The sequence below is a fragment of the Sylvia atricapilla genome, chromosome 3 (assembly GCF_009819655.1).
Source record: "Sylvia atricapilla isolate bSylAtr1 chromosome 3, bSylAtr1.pri, whole genome shotgun sequence".
Lineage (NCBI taxonomy): Eukaryota > Metazoa > Chordata > Aves > Passeriformes > Sylviidae > Sylvia > Sylvia atricapilla.
In genome coordinates, this window is record NC_089142.1 from 57,255,925 (window position 1) to 57,276,503 (window position 20,579).

The following is a 20,579-nucleotide window of genomic DNA, read 5'->3' on the forward strand; positions in this document are numbered from 1 at the left end:
GAAACACGGGAACCTGGGCAGCGTTCAGACAATGCACGGCCATGCCAACTCCCCCGGTCCTTCCACCCCGCCCCAATTCTCGCGTTGTTTCCCGGGCGCCGGTCGCACCCGCCCTGCCCCGTCCCCGCCGCGGACACACACGGGGCACGCAGCCCCCGCGCCACCTGGCCAATGGCAGCCTCTAACACGTAAGCCTGGCCCGCGCGGGCTGGCCGCGGCCAATAGGAGCGCCCCATGCAAAACACCGCGCCGGGAGACGCCGCTTATTGGCTCCGTCGCAAGGGCGGCGGGTCGCGCGCTGGGCCGGAGCCGGGAGCTGGCGGCGCAGCCACCGTGATGGGGCTCGCCATCCGCGACACCGACTTCTCCGGTACCCGGCGTGTACCCACTTGTATCACGGGAGCGCCTAAGGCCGGGGAAGGGGGGAAAGTGTGTGCGACGTCCCGTTTCGCTACCTCATTCATTAACAAACCTCCTAAGTTCACGTACCCCCGCCCAGAGACCCGTCCCGCCCCGCCGCCGTTTCTGAGGCGAGGTCAGGACTGGGGTCGTCGCCGCCAGCGCGACATCCAGGGCCCCGGCAATAAAACGCGCCTGCCGGGAGCAGCCGCTGAGCATTCCCGCCCCGGCGCGCGAGGATCTCCCCACGCGCGCCCCTGGGCGCGGTGGGCGCGCATGCGCGGGGGGGCACCGCGCTGGCCGGCGGAGCGGCGGCGGCGGCCGCGGCCGGGGCATGTCGGGCGCGCGGGGCGGTGGGCGCGTGGCCCCTCCCCTCGGCGAGCGCGCGGCAGCCGCAGCGGCGGCGGCCGCGGGAGGAGGCGGCGAGGAGGCGGCGCCTGTATCGGCGCTGGAGGTTGTGTCCTTCCTGGGGAAGCTGCTGTGCGCAGTCGCGGCGCTGAAGGCGGCTCTGTACCTGCTCCGCAGAGTGTGCCTAGCGATGGCCTGGAAGTCGGGCGGCGCCAGCCACTCCGAGCTCATCCACAACCTCCGCAGTGAGTCCCGGGGCGGGGGCGCGGGCGGGCGGGGCCCCTGGGCTGCGGGGCGGCCGTTACCGGCCGACGGTGACCGATAGCGACCGCGCGCTCCCGCGGCGCCCGCCCGACCCGCCGCCAACTGTCACAGGGAGCGGCACCGGCGCCCGGCCGCGCGTGTCCGTGTTGTCCGTCCGTCCGTCCGTGTCTGTATGTGCGTGTCTCTGTGTCCGGCCGGGGGTGTGTCCGTGCGAGCCCCGGTGCTCGGGCGGGGGGTGTGTGTCCGGGCGGCGGCCGGTGTCGCAGGGCGGGCCGGGCTGTTGTTGCGGGAGGCAATGCGGCGGGCGGGGTGGCGCCGATGGCGGTCCCGGAGGGGAAGCGCCGTGTGGCGGTCGCGGCTGTTCCCTGCTCGCCGCGTCCCCCCCTCGCCGGCCCCGTTCCCGCCGCCTCGTCCCCGTCTGCCTTGTGCGAGCTGAGGCGGGGCCGCGGCGGCAGTGCCGGAGGGCCGTGATCCCCCGCACGCACCGGGATCGGCGTCCGTCTGGCTTCGCTCCGGGCTGGCGGGCGGCGGGACTGCGGGTGTCGGCGGGCGCCCTCCGGGTCTTTCAGGCCCGGGCTGAACAAGGCAGCGGGAGCCGCCCGGGTTCGGGAATCGCGCCGGAGAGGCCGCGGCTGTTTGTGTTGGGTGAAAGGGGCGTGTGGCAGCAGTCCTTCCTCGCCCCTCCCCGGCGGGGTCCGGAGTGGCTCCGCTCGAAGGGGTGGGCTGGGACCGCAGGGACAGGAGAGGAGCTGTCGGGGCTGCGGAGTCGTGCTGTGACAGCCGAGCTTTGCGGTGTCTGCCCGGCACTGGGCGCTCCCTTGTGCTCACCGGGGTTTGTGCTGTCCCCGTGCTGAACGCGGAAGGTATTGGGCGGGCGTTTCTTCGCCGATGTGCTTCAGTACATCCTGAAGTCTGCAGGTCCTGAGAGGATGGAGTGACAACATCTTCTGTATTCGGAGCTTCCATTTTTCATATTAGAATAGAATTAACATCTCTTAAACATACTTTGAGTGTCTCTCGTCACTGCTCCTGGCCTTTTCCTTTCCTCTTCTCAAGTCCGTGTCCGAGACGCAAAAGGATGTAGATTTGGAGCCTGTATTATGGCAGTTGTCTCCTGTTTTACAAGACCGTAGTTAAGTTCGGCTGTATCGCCTTCTCGTTATTCTGGTGTCATAGGAGAATCACCCTCGTTGTTTTCTCCTTTTCTCTGCTTTTGTTAGATCATTTGATCTGTGGTCTTTTCCAGTAGTTCTTTTGAGAACTATCACATCCAGTAGAATAATACATGTTGAAGTGACTTTCTGTTTTCCTGTAAAAACTACTAATTACTGTAGCGTTTCATCGTAAAAATTCTGTTTAATAAATAGATAATAACTTCTCTAGTTACAAATGTTGCAATGCATTTTTGTTTTGTTCTGCAACTGAAAGGGCTAGAAATACTGTTTTAGTGAAATACTACTGTTCTCTTACACAGCAGGGAAAAAGCTTTCTGACATAAAAATCAACGTTAAGCTCCAAAATACATCCAAAAAGCAGTTATTGCCAGAATAGTCCATGGTGCTCAGAACCTGAAGGCAAACCCCCTTTCTTTGTTGCAGAAGACAATGACAGTTTTTCAACACATGGAAATGGTTTAGGGTGTTGCAAATAATGATGACAAAGCTAAAACCCATTGTAGTTAGTATATGGCAATATAGGAAGGGGAAAGTAAAATAGAAGCGTTCAATATTGTAATCTCAAAGTATGCACTGATGGAAATTTCGTAGAAAATTGCAGTCTGTAATTTCCCCGTTTGTTTTGCATATGCATGCTAAAATGTTTTGAGGGGTGTTAAACAGGGAAATAGTGGATTGGCAATAAAATATTGTGGAAGCACAGAGGCCTTTGATCTTGCATTAAGATTGTGTTGTCAGCTTCAGTGGGACTCTTGTCATGGTGTAGAGCTTTATCAGTGCAGAGCAGCTGCTGAGTAACTTTCAGGTTAGAGTTCTTCAGGTAAGATGATACCTTGTTGCTAAAGTTGGGAGCAGATTTAGAAGAAAGTACTGTTTAATGTGATACAATTCTCCCAGATATGTTGCAACAAACTTAAAAATTATTGGTTACAGAAAGACTAAAATGTTCCAGAGAATTCTCTTGGAGTTAGTAGTAGATCTGTCAGTGTATTTTCCCTTCTCTAAAAACAGCTGCTTAGCATTTACAGCATTTTGTGCTAAAAGCAAGAACGCAAATTGGATGAGGTTAATTTGATATTGTCTAGTGTTTGTCTTGTGTGTAACTTAGTAAATGTGTGTGTAATGTAGAGTATATTTAGTATATCTTAAATAAAATAATGCAGGTTGTAGTGACACAGTATATTTTCTTGTGCAGCAAGTCCTGGTTCTTGCCCCTGCCCTTATGCCACAATTCTTCTCTTAACTGTTCTTGTAGAATGCTTGTGAGGGAGGCAGTGCTGTAAGACTGGATCACTTTCTCCTGACTTGTGAAACGTCAAGGTTTAAACTCCTCAATATCTGTAAGCTGTTGTACTATTATGGTTAGAGAAGCAGTGAACTTGGTTGTGGGTAAGTTTGGGCTGGGGAGAATGGGAACTTATTGAAGTGCTTTTGTTTCCAAATAAAAACATTATTGGAAGATTCCTGTAGGCTGCATGTTCTTTTCCTTTAAAACAGCTATAAATATTATTCTTCATTATGTTACTGACAGTTACTAGTGTTTCTTTTTTGTGGCAATAAATTTCTCCATTTCATGGCATTTGCTTTACTTCTCACTTCACTGTTGCTTTAACTATAGAATTAACTTTTCTGTAATGGCAATGACCGTTGTGTTAGGGCAGTGACAAGTGATTTTGGGCATTTGCAATGCAGATTTAGGTCATTATTCTTCATAGGCTTTATCTTTGCTGTCCTGTCTTAAAAAGAATAAACTAATAAAGAGAACCCTGGAACTTTGCGTGTTTTTCAGCACATGCCTGGGGAGAAGTGACTGAAGAATGTTGCAGTACATTGCTTTGTTGTTTTGATTTTTAACTTCTTGTTGCATTGTAAACATGTTTTTGTGCGTTAGTGACACATCATAGATGCACAATTTGACATATGCAAAATGAACTTGTATAAAACATACTCTTCACAACAAAAATGCTGTTGTTGGATGTGCTGTTGCTATGAGGTGTTCAGCTGCTTTGTTTTAGTGATTCTTGAAAGTACTTCTCATTTTTAAAAAATGCCTTTCTTAATCTGAATAAATATATTTTAAGTAAGTGCTTTTAACAGACAACATTTCGAGAAAACTCTCTAAATGCAGGTTACTGTAATTTACTGTAGGGATAGAGATCATGCTAAACCCAGAAATTGCCTGTGTTTGAATAAATAACTTTTGACAGGGTGTTTTTTTTTATGAGTCTGTCATGTAGAGGTGCTGAGGAAGGAGGAGGAGAATTGGTGAGTTTTTCACTGTTGTCTTGCTTGGTTGAAAGTCTTTTGATTCCAAATCTGTAACTTTTTTTCCCCCTCTCTGTATCTTCAGCTGTCTGCTGACAGGTCAGTATCAGATGATTTAATCTTCTGTCTTTCATACCCGGGCTTTTGCCAAGCCCTGGTTCTTTACCTGCCAACATATTAGAAATCAGCTTTTCTTTCACACCTGAAGGACAGAAAAATTGGTTTCCTGTCCAATTCACAGGCAAAGTTCAGTAGGTTTCTTTATTGTGCCTTTTTCCTCCAGTCAATGTAATGCCGCCATATGACAAGCTTGCTGTGTTTATTTCTCTGATCATGTTGTGTCAATGGTGTTTCATCATGTATACTTGCTCTTGAACCCACGTTTCTCAGTGAAAGTGAAGGTCAATTAACTTGGCTGTGGCTGAAGTTGTTAACTATCTGTGGATTTATTTCTTGCTACAGTCTTTTACCTTCTTCATCTAAGAAACTTGTGTTGCAGCAGTTAGCAACTCTAATTTACAAGAACCCTAGAATTTTGCGCCTCGTGTAAGATCAGATTCTTAATTTTTTAGTGTGAATGATGCTTCAAATCAGTATATATTCAAGTACTATCAGGGTCTGAGAATTCTATTTTTAAACATGCTAAAGGTATTTCTCCAAGTGTTTTAATTATTTAGTTGTTAAATAATTTAAAATGACATCTTGGCATGCATTGGCATGATGAAGGCTTATCTGCAATGAATCGGCTCCTTTGGTGCAGGTTTCTGGTTGCTGAGGACAAATCTCTTTGGGAACTGCCATGAATGGGAGAGCATTGGATGTAGTAAGCCTAAGCTAGGTTCTGCATGTAGTAAACATTGGGTTTGGATTGTTTCTGTTCTTCCCCTGTCATGTCTTTTCTCTTGGTTTATCCAAATCTCTTCTACATCTAAATTTGGCTAAGAATGAGTAATGTAACTTGGATGAACATGAAGAGGGGAAGTGATAATGGAAATTTAGACCAAATTTAATGACTCCTCTGTACAAGCACTTATGCTGCCTGTTGTGTGCATTTGGTGACTACCGTTTCCTTCATTATGAATGTATTGAGGCTTCAGTGACTAAGCATTGTAATTTATGACCAGATAGTGAAACGGTTAGAAAGTGAACTATTTTTTCAATTAAAAGTTAACAATCCACTGATACATTAATTTAAGAATATCTAAAATTTCTTGAATTTAGTTCATGTCTCAGGTGGAAGACTTGAAATCTGTGATGCTATTTTTTGGAGCATTGAGATTTAAAAAAAAAAAGTTAGCAAGTACTTTGAATAATTGCCTAAAGGAGTTGTTGTGAAAGTTTTTTATTTTTAAATAAGATTTGAGTATTTTTAATGACTTGTCCATATCAATGAAATGTTTTGAAGACATTTCTACACCCTTGATCTTTTAAGAGGCAGGCCTTTAAGTAAATCAAGACAACTAAATATTCCAGATAATAGGGAATGATAACAGAAAGAAAGAACCGAACCCAACCTAAATTTAAGAGCATTTATCACATTTTCTTGGTGTGTAAATTAAGATTGTGTTCTTAACTGGTTCTTTGTTGTTGGCATGTTTTTTTCCCTTACTGTTAGACAGGATGTCAATGTAATGTTAAAAACATACCCATAGTTTCCCAGAAACTCCCAAAATTCAGTGCATCAAAATCCAAGTCCTTGATCATTCAAGAAAAAAAAAAGGGCATTTTTTTGATTATTTACATCAAACATTTTTATAACTCCAAATAAATAATTTTAATTAAAATGTTTATTGTTTTTGCTTGATTAAAGATCTTTATTTTTGTACGTGAATATAATGGCATGATATGATTTTTTTCCTGGTTGTCTAAAGCTGTGTAGCAATCCAGAGCAAAATGGAAATAGTACTAGAAATGTGTCCAAAACCAGCCATTACTACCGTTTGTAGGCACTTTAAAAAGAGGGAATCTCCTATGGTTTAGCTTCATTATAACTCTAAATTTTTCTTTTAATGTTTACTGTTTCTTTCATCCTGATGTAGTATCAAGAGATCACTAAGAGCTACTGGAAAGCCTAGAAAGAAATGTATAATGTTCATGTTCTTTTGAGTGATTGTTTATGTGAATGTTTTCCCTCAAAGTCACGTTCTTTAATGCTATATAACACTTTTAAGTAAATAATTTAATTTTTAATTAGGTTAATTCTATTAATTTTTTAATTTAAATCACTAACACTTGGCAAAAACTGAATGAACTCTTTTAAAGCTTGAGATCAGTAACTGTGGACTTCTCCTGGACTGACTGACTTGTAAGTTATATTTTAAGACTTCAGAACCTGAATACTTCCATAGTGGACTTGAGCACATAATAGTTTTAAATGCTTGCACTGTTGAAATACAGCTTCAGAAATTCTTCCTAATTTCTGCTAGTAGAAAAGCTCTTTGGCATTTTTATCCCAAGAGTCAGAGTTTTTTAGTCAGTCTATTTTGCTGATCTGATTTTCCTCAACTTCTGTGTAGTACTAGTGCCTGTCTTAATGAAACCACCTTTGAAATAACAAACTCTTTATGTGGTCTAGCTGCTGGTCTTAACAGCATTGGCTTTTCTAAAAACTGCAGAGTGGTTGCATGGGATCTGTTCAGTAAGGTGTGAGATGTGCACCATCCGCCTCCTTTACAGATCTAAAGCTGTAAGTAGTTTTGCCTCAAGCCTTACTGTGAAGAGAGTTCCTTGTCTGTCTGATCCAGCTAAGTTTATCTTAAGCTCTGCAATGTTTTTTTTTGTTATTACTGGTGGTTGTTGCCATTTTGTATTGAACTCTTTTTAGTTTTGACTTTCCATGTGATGTGTAAGTGAAGTTCAGCCTTCTCAAATGTTGAGGGATTGAGGAGTGCTCGGAGGTTAAAATCTCCCTCATCTGCACATGGATGTTAAAGTTCATTGGAAGATGAGGTTCTATCTTTTTGCATGCTGAAACTAACCTTAAAGTTACTTTCTTCTTTTGTGTACTCCTCAAAGTTTCTTCATTCAGCCACTGATACAAATTTAGACGAAATCAACAAAACCATTATGATAAGTATGAATACATTACAGGAACTTCTGTATAAATCTGTGTGCTGGAAGGCTGCGTTAGAAGGCCTTTCTCCTCCACTGGAGAAGAAAATTGTTAATACCAACTTTGCGATATTGGCCTACAGTAGGAGAGGGCAATACAGCTGTGGTTAAAATGTCTGAATTAGTTAACTGCAGACTTTCAGATCCATGAAAATGAATAGGAAACTCTTACATGTTACACCAAAATGAATGGATTGTTTCTGAAGGTGATTGTAATGAAATAAAGAAGGAATTCTACCTGAAAGTAAAAGTTAAATGTAAATTCATATTTTACCAAAGCTTGAGGCTGTATACTAGTTTGTTGTGTTGAGCCTAGCTTATGATTCCCATGTTGTTTTACCTCTGCAGGTTTTGAGTAGCATTTGAATGGTAATTGAATATTTATTATTATTATTATTATTACTATTATTACTCCCATTATTTTTAGTTTCTGTCACTTCGGGATTTTCATGGGACTTTATATTATATGGACTGTAAGAATAGCTTTGATGGACTCTTGCTTTCCTCAGTCTCTCTGTCCTGTCTCTGAACAATAGACTCTCAAGTGATTCCTTACAGTGAGCTGTGTGCAACGTCCCGTTTGGGTAATGTTTTGATATTGTGAATCCAAATCATAGTGACAATAGATGGGCAGCTGAATGTTTGAGGCAGATAGCTCTTAAATTATCAGCCAAGCACAAGAAGTTTGCATGTATGAGTGGTATAAGAAACACTTGTTTACAAACACCTACTTTCAATTTCTTTAGCACAAAGAGCTTTGTATGGTTTGGGTCAGTGTCTGTATTGGATCTGTTAGGGTGCTGATGCATCATTTCTTGTTCTAAGTGCTTTCTTTGTGTTCATGCTTTACAGTGAAATCTTCCTATGCTCATTACTTAAATAAAATTCTATTAACTGGACTACATTCTTTCCCGTCTTTTTTCTTCCTCTGCTCAAACAAAAAGACCCTGATTTTTAAAATGTCAGTTGATCAGGTGCTTAAAACCAAAAATCTTGACATTGCTTGCAAATCAGGATGTGGTTCTGTTCCAGCCTATTCTCTGCTAGCTGGTTTGCGTGGGTCAGATGGAGACTGTCATTTGACACTGTCCTTCACTATAACCATGTCTTTAAAAGTGAGAGGCATGGATTAGATGGATGGACTGTTTGATAGATAAGGCTGGGTGGTGGCACTCAGGAGAGTTGTGGTCAGAAGCTCTATGAGTCTAGACTGTGACAAGTGGTGTTCCTCAGGGGTTGGCACTTGGACTGGTGTTAACATCTTTGTCATTAGTATTGACATTGGGATTGAGTGCACTCTCTGCAGGTTTGTGGAGAGCAAACTGTCCTGCATCAACAGTAACGTGGCCATCAGGGCAAGGGAGGCAATTCTGCCGCTCTGCTCTGGTGACACCCCACCTGGAGTGCTGCATGCAGTTCCAGGGCCCCCAACATAAGAAGGGACTAACTAGTTGACCTTTAAGGTTTCTTCTAACCCAAACTACGATTCTAAGCCAAACTGTGATTCTATGATTGGTCATGTCAGTAATTTTAATCTCCATGAATGAATCTTTTGTAATGTAAAGCTATATATGCTTTGCATCGTGCCTTAAGACCTCTGTATGATTTTAAAAAATCACCGTTTTGCTGAAAAATTGTCATTCCAAGTGAAGTATTCTGCAGTGGTTGTGGAGAAAGTAATCTAAGCTGAACTATGTGGATGCTGAAGTAGTTGCACAGTAAATGGTTTTGGGATTTGCAAGAGCATTTTTTTAATACATGAACTCAGCCGCAGAAGGAGTTTGAGTAGGTGTAATGGTTTGTATAGTAAGCTTGTGTGCTGGATCATGTGGCAATGACACATCCTCTTTTCTGATCGGGAAGCCAGTGTTGGTGTAAATGTCTAGTATTTTATGGTTTGGTTAGAAAACGTGTTTGATCAACAGTCAGGATACTGTCAGTGAGGTAGGCAATTCTTGGAAACATGAGCACTTCAGTAGTGCATTTGTTGCTAAATAAGAGACAAAATAAAAAGATAGGTTGTTTACTTGTTTCAAGTCCATGGGTGCCTTTTCAGATTCTTCTTTCCTTGCTCTCTGACGGCCAACTGCCCAGTTTCCCAGGTTACATTCAACAGTGGTGTATTCCCACCTTCAAGTCCAAGGACTGCTCTGAGCTCTTTTCCTGTTTTCATGGTGTTATTTGTGGAAAAGAGGCAAACCAGAGAGAGTTTTCAAAACATGCTCCAATTATGTCAAGTTGTCATTGCCACAGCCTCTGCACAGAGTAACTCTTGAACTTGGCAGGCAGTGCTCCACTGTTAAGTACTTACTTTTCGGCTTCAGCCCTTTGAAGCTTGGAAGTTGTGCTGATATAACTCTGTTTAATTTGAGTTTGCTCTTTATTTCAAGCTGTCAGTATGTTTGTGTATTATCCTTTCCTTGTAAACACATTAATACCTGATTTGTTTGCAGTACAAACTGATTATTGGTCTTGAAACCCAACATTCTCCTCAAGGAGAGTTTTTTCTCTACGCATTTTAATTGGAAAGATTATTCTACTGTACATTTAATTGTGAATTATTTTCTTGTAATATATATTTTCTTTCATTTTAAGACTTAGAAAATGTTTTTGGTTAGCATTTTATTAATAGTTAATTTATTTTTGATTGTTTTGGTTTTCCGGTAGAGATGGCATGAGATTAGAATGTCGTCTTTGCAATGTAAGTTTCTATTATCGGCTTCATTAGGGGGTATATTTGTTTTCTGGATTTAATTGAGAATTTGATAAAGACATGTTTCAGACAGAATTAAGATCCTGGCAACTGGTCATCTTGGGACTGTCATCAGTCATCTTGGGACTGACTATGGCAGGAAAGAAAGGACTTTTTTGGACTCCGGTACCTTACAGTTGCTATGTTCCTCTATATTCAGTTGTGAGACTAAGAAGAAAAATCTTATTGTTATCAACACAATAAAAATTACAGCTAAGTCAATATTGACCTTACTATTTAGGGCTTGATTGTTTTTATTTCCCACCAAAGTTGATGTTATTTCCATTGTATAATAAGCAAATTTGAAAAGCAGACTGAATCTATGGGAGGGACAGCTGAGAGGTTGGTTTTTTTAATGAGGATGGAGCATTATTCAATAATTAAAATAAGTGACTGACAGGAAATTCAGCTTCTCCCACAGATTTTGCTGAGGAGTCTGAATATTCATAGCTTTCTTCAGTTCTTATTTATTGATGAAAAAGATGACAATAATCAAAGACAATACAACAGTCAGCAAATCTCATGATTGTTTTCTGAATGAGAACATCCTGAATGCTCAAAATCTGTAGAATATCAGTAGTTTCTCTTTTCAGAGTTTTTTGTAATTTGCTTGTCAGTGTAAGCATCTTATTTGATCACTGTACGTATTTCTACTGGAGCTAAGTTTTGTGAAATTAGAGAAGGTTCTTGGCCCTATCATAGGTTCCTGCAATTGCACTTCCAAGCTGGAAGCTTATTCTTTTTGTTCTCTGCATGTTTATTCCAACAAGGCACAAAAGGAAAGAGCAGGTGGCTGCCTATAGTTCTAGAGTATATGCACTTATCTGCATGTAAAGGAATCACAATTTTAGACCTGTTGTGAGTGTTTCTCAGCTACTGCTTTTTGGCAGCCCTTCAGCCCCCTAGATCCTTTATTTCTTCACTTCTGTTATAATCAGCCTTGCTTATTCTCCTTTTTTTAAAGTATCATTGATTTGGAGATACTAACTTCTTAGTGATTCCTAATGAGCTTCTAAGAGTAAAAGTTTGATTTTTTGGTTTCTATGCTTTATTCACAGAACTGCTGTACAACTAACCCAACTAATTTCTAGTGGTCAGGGGAAAATTTTTTCTCCTTACTATCCTCTGTTTTTAGTGCCAATGTATTAATGGATTGATTTGTTTGTTTTCTTTTGGGTAAAATTTTGCTCAGTAAGTAAACTTAGGAACTGCTGCAAATGCCTGCTGGCTTAGGTTTAAAACTTTGGACTGAAATGAGTTTCCTCTAACTGAAACTGCTGTAGTTTTCAGTTAAAAATGAAGTAAAAGAACAGGATATGTCTAACGTGTAGGGACATAAAACATTGTAAATAGAGGTAAGTGGAGTGTATGTTTTTTCTGGGACTTACCAGATACAGAAATCTTTTTTTAAAAGAATATTTTTTAAAAAGGAATTGTTTTCCTTAAAGTTTTCCGCAGTAAGAGTATATTCCTTTTGCAGTTCTATGTCATACTTCGTCTTCAGACCAAAAGGGAGTATGATCTGAGGAGTGATTTTCCATTCTGAATTCAAGTCTATCTTATATAGAGTAATTAATTCTGGACATAGATAGTAGTTAAGAAAAAAAGACAGGAAAATCCCATGATTAATAGGTGTAGTTGGGAGCACGAATTAAACAGGAGAGTCTCTGCAGAAGTTAGCCCAGTCCTGGGCACAGGTGTGTTTTGTTGGTGGGACATCAAGAAAACTCACTGGTGCAACTTTAGAACAATGTTACAGAAGTTCCATAATCTGATTTTCATGTTTTGAGTTAGATATTAATGGTGCTCAAATTATCTTTTTTTTTTTTCTTTTAAAATATAATTTTGCAAATAAATCCTTATTTAAAGAAAGCAGTTAATGAAGCAATCCATCATTGAAATGTCAGCTATTTATATCATCTTTTAATGCAAGTAATTAGTTAATGTCTTCCATTTGTTTTCCAAAGTTTTCTGTTATTCATTAATGGGCTCTTCAGAACTTGAAAAAAATAGAATTATTAATGTTAAAAAAAACTCCAATAAAACAGGAAGGAAAAATGGCTGCTTCTGACATTTTACATGGATGTACATTTATATTTTATTTTGAAAAGTGTAAAAAGATTCAGAGGATTTTGACATAGAAACTTGTTTGCCTCAGTCTGCCCCAGCACAAGAATTGAGATTCAGTGGGAGTTTCTTTACAAAAGTTTTTTTTTTTTTCTTTGCTAACACGAGACAAAGAGATCTGGACACTAAAGTACTGAGCGATGATGCTTCAACTTCACATTTCCAACTTGCTTTTGTATATTTTTCAATAATTACTTGTGTAGCTTCTTAGAAATGTGAAGTATATCTTGTTTGGTGTGTATAGTAATACTAATGTCTTACTGACTATATTTTCAGGATTTATCAAAGGTGTGCATGAAGTTGAGTTTTCCTAGGGCAAAGATCTTTGCCAATGGTCTCAGAAAAGCATTTGTAACTGCAGGGAAAGTCTTGTTCAACATTCACTGGCTTAAGCATCATTTGATCTCTGGACCCCAGATTTAATTTAAGTATCACAGGAGGGTTTGGGCTAAAGGGACCTTTAAAGATGCTGTAGTCCAGCCCCTGCCATGGGCAGTATGATGAGGGTAAAAGTGTTAAGAGATCTGTGTAAGGCATATGATTTCTCACAATGTTATGAATATGTTAACACATTTCACAGACTCCTCCACTGCAGACAAGAAACGATCCATTTATATATTTTTTTGTTTATAGAAAATGGAATAATCAAAACAGACAAGGTATTTGAAGTAATGCTGGCTACAGACCGTTGCCACTATGCAAAATACAACCCTTACATGGACTCTCCACAGTCTATAGGTAAGAGCATCTTGCAAAAGTGATGGAGATTGTTTTCATTTGTGTAATTTTGACTGCTTTTGTAATTTATGTGTTAGGAATGTGAAAATAATTTTTGTAATTTGAAAGATTGTTTAGTTCTTCATCAATTTATTGCATGCCTTTTAACTAAGCTTCAATTTCTTGTGGAATGCAGTTGGTGTATTTGGATACATTAGATTGAGAGATGTTTTTCAGCCAATATTAATATGTGCAAATATATGTTTATTTTTCAAACCACAGTAACTTGTGGTGGTGCGACTGATAGAAATACTTAAAAATAATTTGCATCCAGTTTATGGTAGAAACATTCCCTGTCTTTACAGAAATTATTCAGTTGGGACCGATGCAAGGTTTCTTAAACCATGTGAAATCTTTAAAAATAGGCTTTGAATGGGAAGGTCTGCTGATAGGACTGTTGTTTTCCATCCTGGTCCCAGCTTTGTCTTTCCAAGACAAGAGAAAGAGCTATGTAGCTGTAGTAATTTCTTTTCTTGATCTTCTTCCTGCCTTTGATAGTATGTGGTGAGTGAATTTTATTAGAATTTTATTAGTTGTATAGGAAAATTAAAAAATATTTTAAGATACATAAGCCTTTGAGTATGTAGATGTACAAAAACAAATATTGGTTAGTGTTCCTCCCATTCTTATAGGTGTTTGTCCTCATTTGTTTGCAGAATAGGTGAGATTGTTCTCCAGATGTTCTATGGTTGCCACTACACGAAACTCAAAATTCAGATTTTTACATAGGGGCTGAGTGAAAAAGGAATTACATTATTCTGGGAGATATTAGTCTTCTGAATTAAACCTACTTGCTCAATATGTGATAGTCATTCAATGTGTAGTAATAAAATGGAGATTGTAGCTGAGATCAAGGATAAAATTCTTTTTTTTTCCCTGTCTAGAGTTGGCACAGCTTAGCTTTCAGCTGATGTTCTGTAACTCACTTCTGATGTAGAGTACCTATGTAACTGCTGGGCTGTGGATGTTGTACCCTGAATGAGGGTGACAGTGAAGGTGTTGCACTTTACAGCCAAGGTAATAAAGATTTTAAGGTTGCTGTCTGAACAACAATGAACATCTTCCATTCTCTTGTTTTACAGGTTTCCAAGCAACAATCAGTGCTCCACATATGGTAAGCTTAAACCTAGGTGATTAATATAGTGATTTTATAAACATCCAGATGCTTTTGAAATAAAATATTTACCCTAGTAAATTTAATGAGCAGTGATTGCAGTGACACTTTCGTGAACTGCATACTGGGAGGAGGTAGAAAAGGTTGATCAAGATTTTTCCTGCAGATGTACAGTAATAGGGTGAGGGGTAGTGGACAAAAAAATGCAACATAGGAAAATCTGATCAGTTTCTAGAGTTAAGAAAATTAGGGTAGTTAACCACTGAAACAGGCTTTGCAGCTTGTGGAAATTCTGTTCCTTGATATACAAGGAAGCTCACTGAACAGGGTTCTAAGCAGCCTAATTTAAAATGCCTCTGTATTGAAAGAGGCCTGGACCAGAAGATTTCCAGAGATCTTTTCATTGTGAATTATTCTGTAGTTTATAAAATCATAAGAATTCAGGAGTGAATGACAGTGATTCCTGTAGTATGGTACTGCTGTAATGGCTTTAAATCTTCGGACAGGAAAAATGATACATTGTACTGAGTTGCAGGGTTTTTTGCCAAGTGGTTTGAGACCAGGGTGAGTGTTCCAGTTGGGATTTCAGTGCGTACATCTAACCCACATATAATTTTTCTGTGTATCTTTATTTGAGATAAAAGGTGAATAGTAGCATGTATTTTGTCTTTGTGATATTTGCAAAGTGTGTAAAAATAGTAAAAGTCTGCTTCTCCCTAAAAACTGTGTAGTTGGCTTAGAATTTACCTAGTTATCAATACAAAAAATCAGGAATTTTGTATAGAGATGTTAATGATATTATTCAAGAAAAGACAGAAAAAAGTAGCGTTGCTAAGGGGAAAAATAAGTAGTATTTATGCTTCAAAATTTTAAGTCCCTTAAGTCATTATTTTTGCAGTGTTTAGCAGTAGTAATATATGAAGTGTTAGAGCAAAAAGGTAATTTATCCTCTAAGCAAATATTAACAAGGAATGCTCTAACAGACAGTATTCTAATTATTTGTGTTTTCTGGGTGGGATGGATTAAGCTGAAAGAGTGTGATAATGGCTATCTTTGAAACATGAAAGAACAAATTATTTTTTTTAGTGTACAGCCTAAGCTTAGTTTGTATACTACGTGGTCTACCACATAGCAAAGCAAAAGTCATCAAGTGTGTCTACGCACTACTGCATTTCATACATTAGCCTGGCTATCTGCCTTTCTAAGAGACAACTTCTTTTTCCTATTCTTTGATTCAGCAAGTGTGCAAGTAATACAGGAGGTAGTTTTAATAGCCATTTTTCTTGATGCTCTAGAGCTGCCTTTTTCCTAGCTAACTTTTGTACTAGCTTGTTTCAATGCATATAGCATTATGATGAACTAAATTCTTTATTGGCCATATACTGCCAGAATGGTAAGAGTCGCCAGACCTGAGGAGAAATTAGCTGATTTTTAGTGTCTTTCTCAGTATATAAATAGAGTCTATGCTAGAAGCTTGAATGGTCAGTTGAGGCTTTGTATATGGATGCTAGCAAAAAAACCCCCAAAAAACCACAACCCAAAAAGAAATTGTTGAAGCTAATGAAATAACAGTGATTATATAATGTAGTTAACTCCTCCCCCTCATTTTTTGTAACGAAAATGATTCTGAGATTTCTTACAGAAATGCACAGGGTATTTCCCGAAATCTCGTAAGAAATTAACATATGTTGAGTAAAACAGACACTTAAAATAATTTGAAATTTTCTCTCTGTCTTCTCTTAGCATGCATATGCACTTGAGCTTCTGTCTGATCAGTTACATGAAGGAGCCAAAGCACTTGATGTAGGATCTGGAAGTGGAATTCTTACAGCATGCTTTTCACGAATGGTGAGTTATTTAGTTTAATCACTTGATCATCAGATCTGTTTGAACTCGAGTGTAATGCTGAATTACAGGGCAAAAAAAGCATGCTTCGTATTGGACTGAAGTATATTATACAGAAAGTAACTTACTTTCCTGGGTGTAGTTGGTACCTATTTCTTATGGTAGCTGATAGTAGATGTTCAAGTTAAGTGGTCCAATAAATTGTGTAATGGTGAAGAAATTACCTAACGAGGATGTTTAGGGTCTTTGGATTGTTGTGGGGTTTTTTTAATGATTGAATTGTAGTTGTTGCTTTATATTTTGAACGAAGAAGATGTTTATCTTGAACAGTTCCATTTTTGTTATCTTGTGTGGCCATGAATGTTCTCATTGTGATAAATTGTCGTGGATTCTTGTTATGATGAGAGCTTAGTGAAGTGTAAAAGAATCCTATTTCCACAGGAAAAAATCTTGTATATATATATAAATTGTAATTGAATTTAATTGCTTTTTTTTCTTGTTATATTGCACAAACATTACTAAAAATGTCCATTTAACCTTTTAGAAGTTAGATATCAAGTTGAGTTTTACATCTTTGCCAAGTAACTTAATCTCAGTTGTGTTATTCAACCTGTAACTAAGGAATTTTCTGTGCCCTATCTTACATCGGGGGAAAAAAAGATGAAAAAATTTGGGGTTTAGTGACTGTAGCTATTGTATTGTTAGACTGATTAATGAGAAGTAATATAATCAGTTCTTCTTTCTCTGTTCCAGGGCTTTATAATTGCTTTATGATTAGTAGGGACGTTCATTAACCTGCCAACTAGATTTTTTGTTTTGTCTTTCTGCAAAGTTAATTTGAAATGTGTTGATACATATGATAATTTCTCATTTAGATTTCTTTGCTTCTTAGTTTTCTGTTTTCAAGCACCAATCTGAGTCTGCAATCATTTCTGTTTCTGTGTTAAGAATTAGCTCAGAATGTTTAGGACTGGGCAATGCATTTGCAAAAGTATTTAGGTTTTTAAGTATTAGCTGCAAACTTAAAAAAAAGTAGTTGAAATAAGTTAACCAAACTGCAGTTTAGAGGAAATTTTAAATGGCACTGAATTCAACAACTGCCTATTATTTTTGGTCTGTGAAGTCAGTAATCAATTGCTAGCATGGGAACACCAACCCTACAAGCATTAAAACTTTTGTCCAGGCTATATGTATTTCTCACTGAAGTTAGGAATGCATAAAGGAACAGCCATTTGCAATTAGGACATGCTAAACTGTGGTTGTGCACTTTTTTCTACTGAAACAGCTGTGGAGAAGTCAGAATCAGCGCAAGAAGGAAATCCCTTTCCAAATTTCTTGTAGTTAATCCCTCTATCTTTTTATTGCCATAAGAATGTTATGTGCCTCTTCTGAATCCTCCTTGGTGGTTTGCTTTGGAACGGCTTAGAGACATGTGTCGTGAAAAACTGAGTAAATGCTTTCATTTTGCTTGATAGCACTGCAACAGTAAAAAAAATTTGAAAGAAATATATTATGGGGATTAATGGTAGAGTGTTTTGCCACCAAAATTCAGTTGGGGATGTGCTTTTTGTGAGTATGCTGATGTTGCTTCTCAGTCTACTTGAGATCTAGAATTAGTAGCTCACATTTGTGGCACAAGTGCCTCAGTGCACATAGATGACAACTTTACTCTTGTGATTATAATCTCATTTGTGGTACCTCTGGGAAAGCTTTATCTTTACTTAGACTAGTAAAGTATCTTTTAGATTGTTGTTTGGATTTTCATGTTAAATTTCTGTGATAAACTTACCTACATAACTTGCAAAATTAACATTATTTACTTCTGAGGGTTGCTGGCAAATTAAATGAATTACAGTTATCTTCCTGTCAGTACTGGATTTATGAAAAGAGCGGGATATATTTTTATTCCTAACATGGAGATCCCAAAAATTGTGCCATCTTTCTGTTGTCTCAATTGCATGTACTTCACAGTTCCAGGGTAATAGACAGAGGTAGTTGATGAGGACTCAGAAATAGCATAATGGGCTGTCACATGTAGCAGGAAGTTCTCTTACTTTATCAGGCTATTTCATGCTCAGACCATTTTGCTAAATTTTCATTTCTGTGATATTACTGTTTGGAATATACTGGATCTTTTGCCAGCTTGTAGTACAACTGACTGCCAGGCATTCCTCTGAACAGCAGCCCATGGCTGTCATAGTGAGAACTCGCTCTGTGTCTTGCCCTGTTTCAAAGGCTGGGGTTGTGGTCTTCCACTCAAACCCAACACTGCTCCTTTAATGTTTTAAACACAAGACTTGCTCATAATAAAACAAACAAAAAAATTCCCCAGGATAACCAGTTATTAATTTCCATGCCTTAACAATATTGAAATATAAGGTACAGAAGCATAAACAATGTGTTCAGATGTGCCCAAAGACAGTTGTTAGGCAGCATGGGCTGCTGCTAGGACATACTCTGCTATTGTGTTCTTTGAGCTGGATCCTGTTAAGATTGGATTTTGAAGATTTGGATTAATTTTGATTTTTTTTTTTCTGGACTAAAGACAAAATTCTGGAAGAAATACCTGTAGTGAAGAAGTTTTTGTTAGTAGACATTTTTTTCCCCCTCTCAGAATAGAGAGATTTTGTGATCTTTTTTGAGTTAAGAGCTCTCAGAAGTTCCACTCTTCTTGTGGAGGAGAGCTGTAAATGTGAAAGTAGATTCATGAATGCAAGGATGAATGGAAGGTAATTTGTCCCTGGTAATTGCAGCATTTGCCTCTGAAAGAATAGGACTCTTAAGATGATTTTGAATAAAAATCATGATTTAATCCTTGAAGTAATGTTTTCTCAAGAAAAACCTTAATCCTTAGGAAGTTTTGTTCAGTGTGAAAGGGGATCAGTTCTAGTCTTTGTCCTTGATGTTGTTTCTTTTTATCGCAGGTAATCAAACAAACATGATCAAATTTAATTTCTAAAAATTCCAAGGAGAAATCCCCACTAACAATATAACACAACTGAATCCCATCTGAAAAAGATCACTCTAACAAGTATTTATAAAACTGTGCAGACACACTTTAATTACCAGGTGCTTCTAGTAGTCAGGATTTGTCATTTCTAATGGTAGTTTTAATAACATTGGGAAAATATACTTCCACTTCGCTGTTTTTGATTTAGAGAAATGAGGTCAGGAAGTATAACTACTCATTCTGTAAATAAAACTAGCAGAAATTGTTCAACTGTATATTTTTATTCCAGGTTGGTCCCAAAGGACAAGTTGTAGGAATTGATCATATCAAAGAACTAGTAGATGACTCAATAAATAATGTCAAAAAAGACGATCCCACATTGCTGTCTTCAGGAAGAGTGAAACTGATTGGTGAGCATCAGACTGATATACTTACTAATTAAATTGATATTCTTTCTAGCAGCTGGTTGAAAATGACTGAATTGGATGTTATTAAAAGTTTGAATTTAAGAAGTTAAACCCAAGAAAGAGAAGCTAAAATAAAAACTTTAAAATCTAAATTGTCTTTAGGCATTTGAAAAACAGTATCTTTCTTCAGTTTCCAGAATATTACTTCTGGTGATCACAACGACTATGTTATCATTCTTCTAGAAAAGGTTAACAGGAAAGTGGTTTTTTGGTGAAAATATATGCTCAAGGTCTGTCATGTTATATTTGCTATTTAAAGTTGGGGTTGAATTTACAACTGTTCTTGAATAAATACCCTGTTGTCTAAATTTGGGTGTTTTAACAAAGCCTTCACACTTCTGATAAAGTAGTTGAGAAAGCTGCATGTGAAGATTCAAGTGGAAAATTGGCAGTATGCACAACTGAAGATTATTTCTCTTGTTTTTAAAATTGACAGTAGTTGTATGTTAGGGAAGTGATTGACCCCAAAGTACTTTAATGCAGTTAGAGTTACTGAGAGGAAATAATGCCCAAACAATGCAAGGACAGCAAATTATTTTAAATAATGGCTTTTTAAGTTAAAAAAAATGGGGGTGGGGGGCGGGGGGTGGCTTTTTGTTTGGTTTTTCTTTGTTTGGGATTTTTTGTTTGGTTATTGTTTGTTTTTCTTGGAAGATGCAAATCATTAAGTTTAAAAAAGAAATTGATGATGCTTTTTGAGGCTTCTTATAAGAACACTTGGAAAAATTATTATTTTGTGATGTTTGGCTTTTAGTTTAATTACTATTTTGATTTTTGGTCTTTCCTTGTAAATGAAGGACTTTACCAAATGTTTTTAAAATAATTTTATCAATACGTACACGTGTATAAAATGCAATGTATCTCACTTAGAACACTTGTGTCAAAACTTCTTGGAAAAGAAGTTACACTGCTAGGGCTGTAGAGGGGGAATGAGGGAATAATTTCCATTGTTGCTGTACAAAAGCAGTTTTGACTTACACTTCTG

The 20,579-nt window shown here is 38.8% G+C and overlaps 1 protein-coding gene across 4 annotated transcripts in view; it reads left to right on the forward strand.

Annotated features, from left to right (window-relative positions):
• The first annotated feature begins 723 nt into the window (after window positions 1-723).
• PCMT1 (protein-L-isoaspartate (D-aspartate) O-methyltransferase) overlaps window positions 724-20,579 on the forward strand; it is a 35,975-nt gene continuing 16,119 nt past the window's right edge. For 2 of the 4 annotated variants that reach the window (XM_066315477.1, XM_066315475.1), the window contains exons 1-5: window positions 724-992; window positions 13,075-13,179; window positions 14,301-14,332; window positions 16,076-16,180; window positions 19,417-19,537. In XM_066315477.1, the coding sequence (XP_066171574.1) occupies window positions 734-992; window positions 13,075-13,179; window positions 14,301-14,332; window positions 16,076-16,180; window positions 19,417-19,537 (622 nt within the window). In that variant the 5' untranslated portion in view covers window positions 724-733. The remainder of the gene's footprint in view (window positions 993-13,074; window positions 13,180-14,300; window positions 14,333-16,075; window positions 16,181-19,416; window positions 19,538-20,579) is intronic. The other 2 variants (XM_066315478.1, XM_066315479.1) reach the window with 2 other exon arrangements.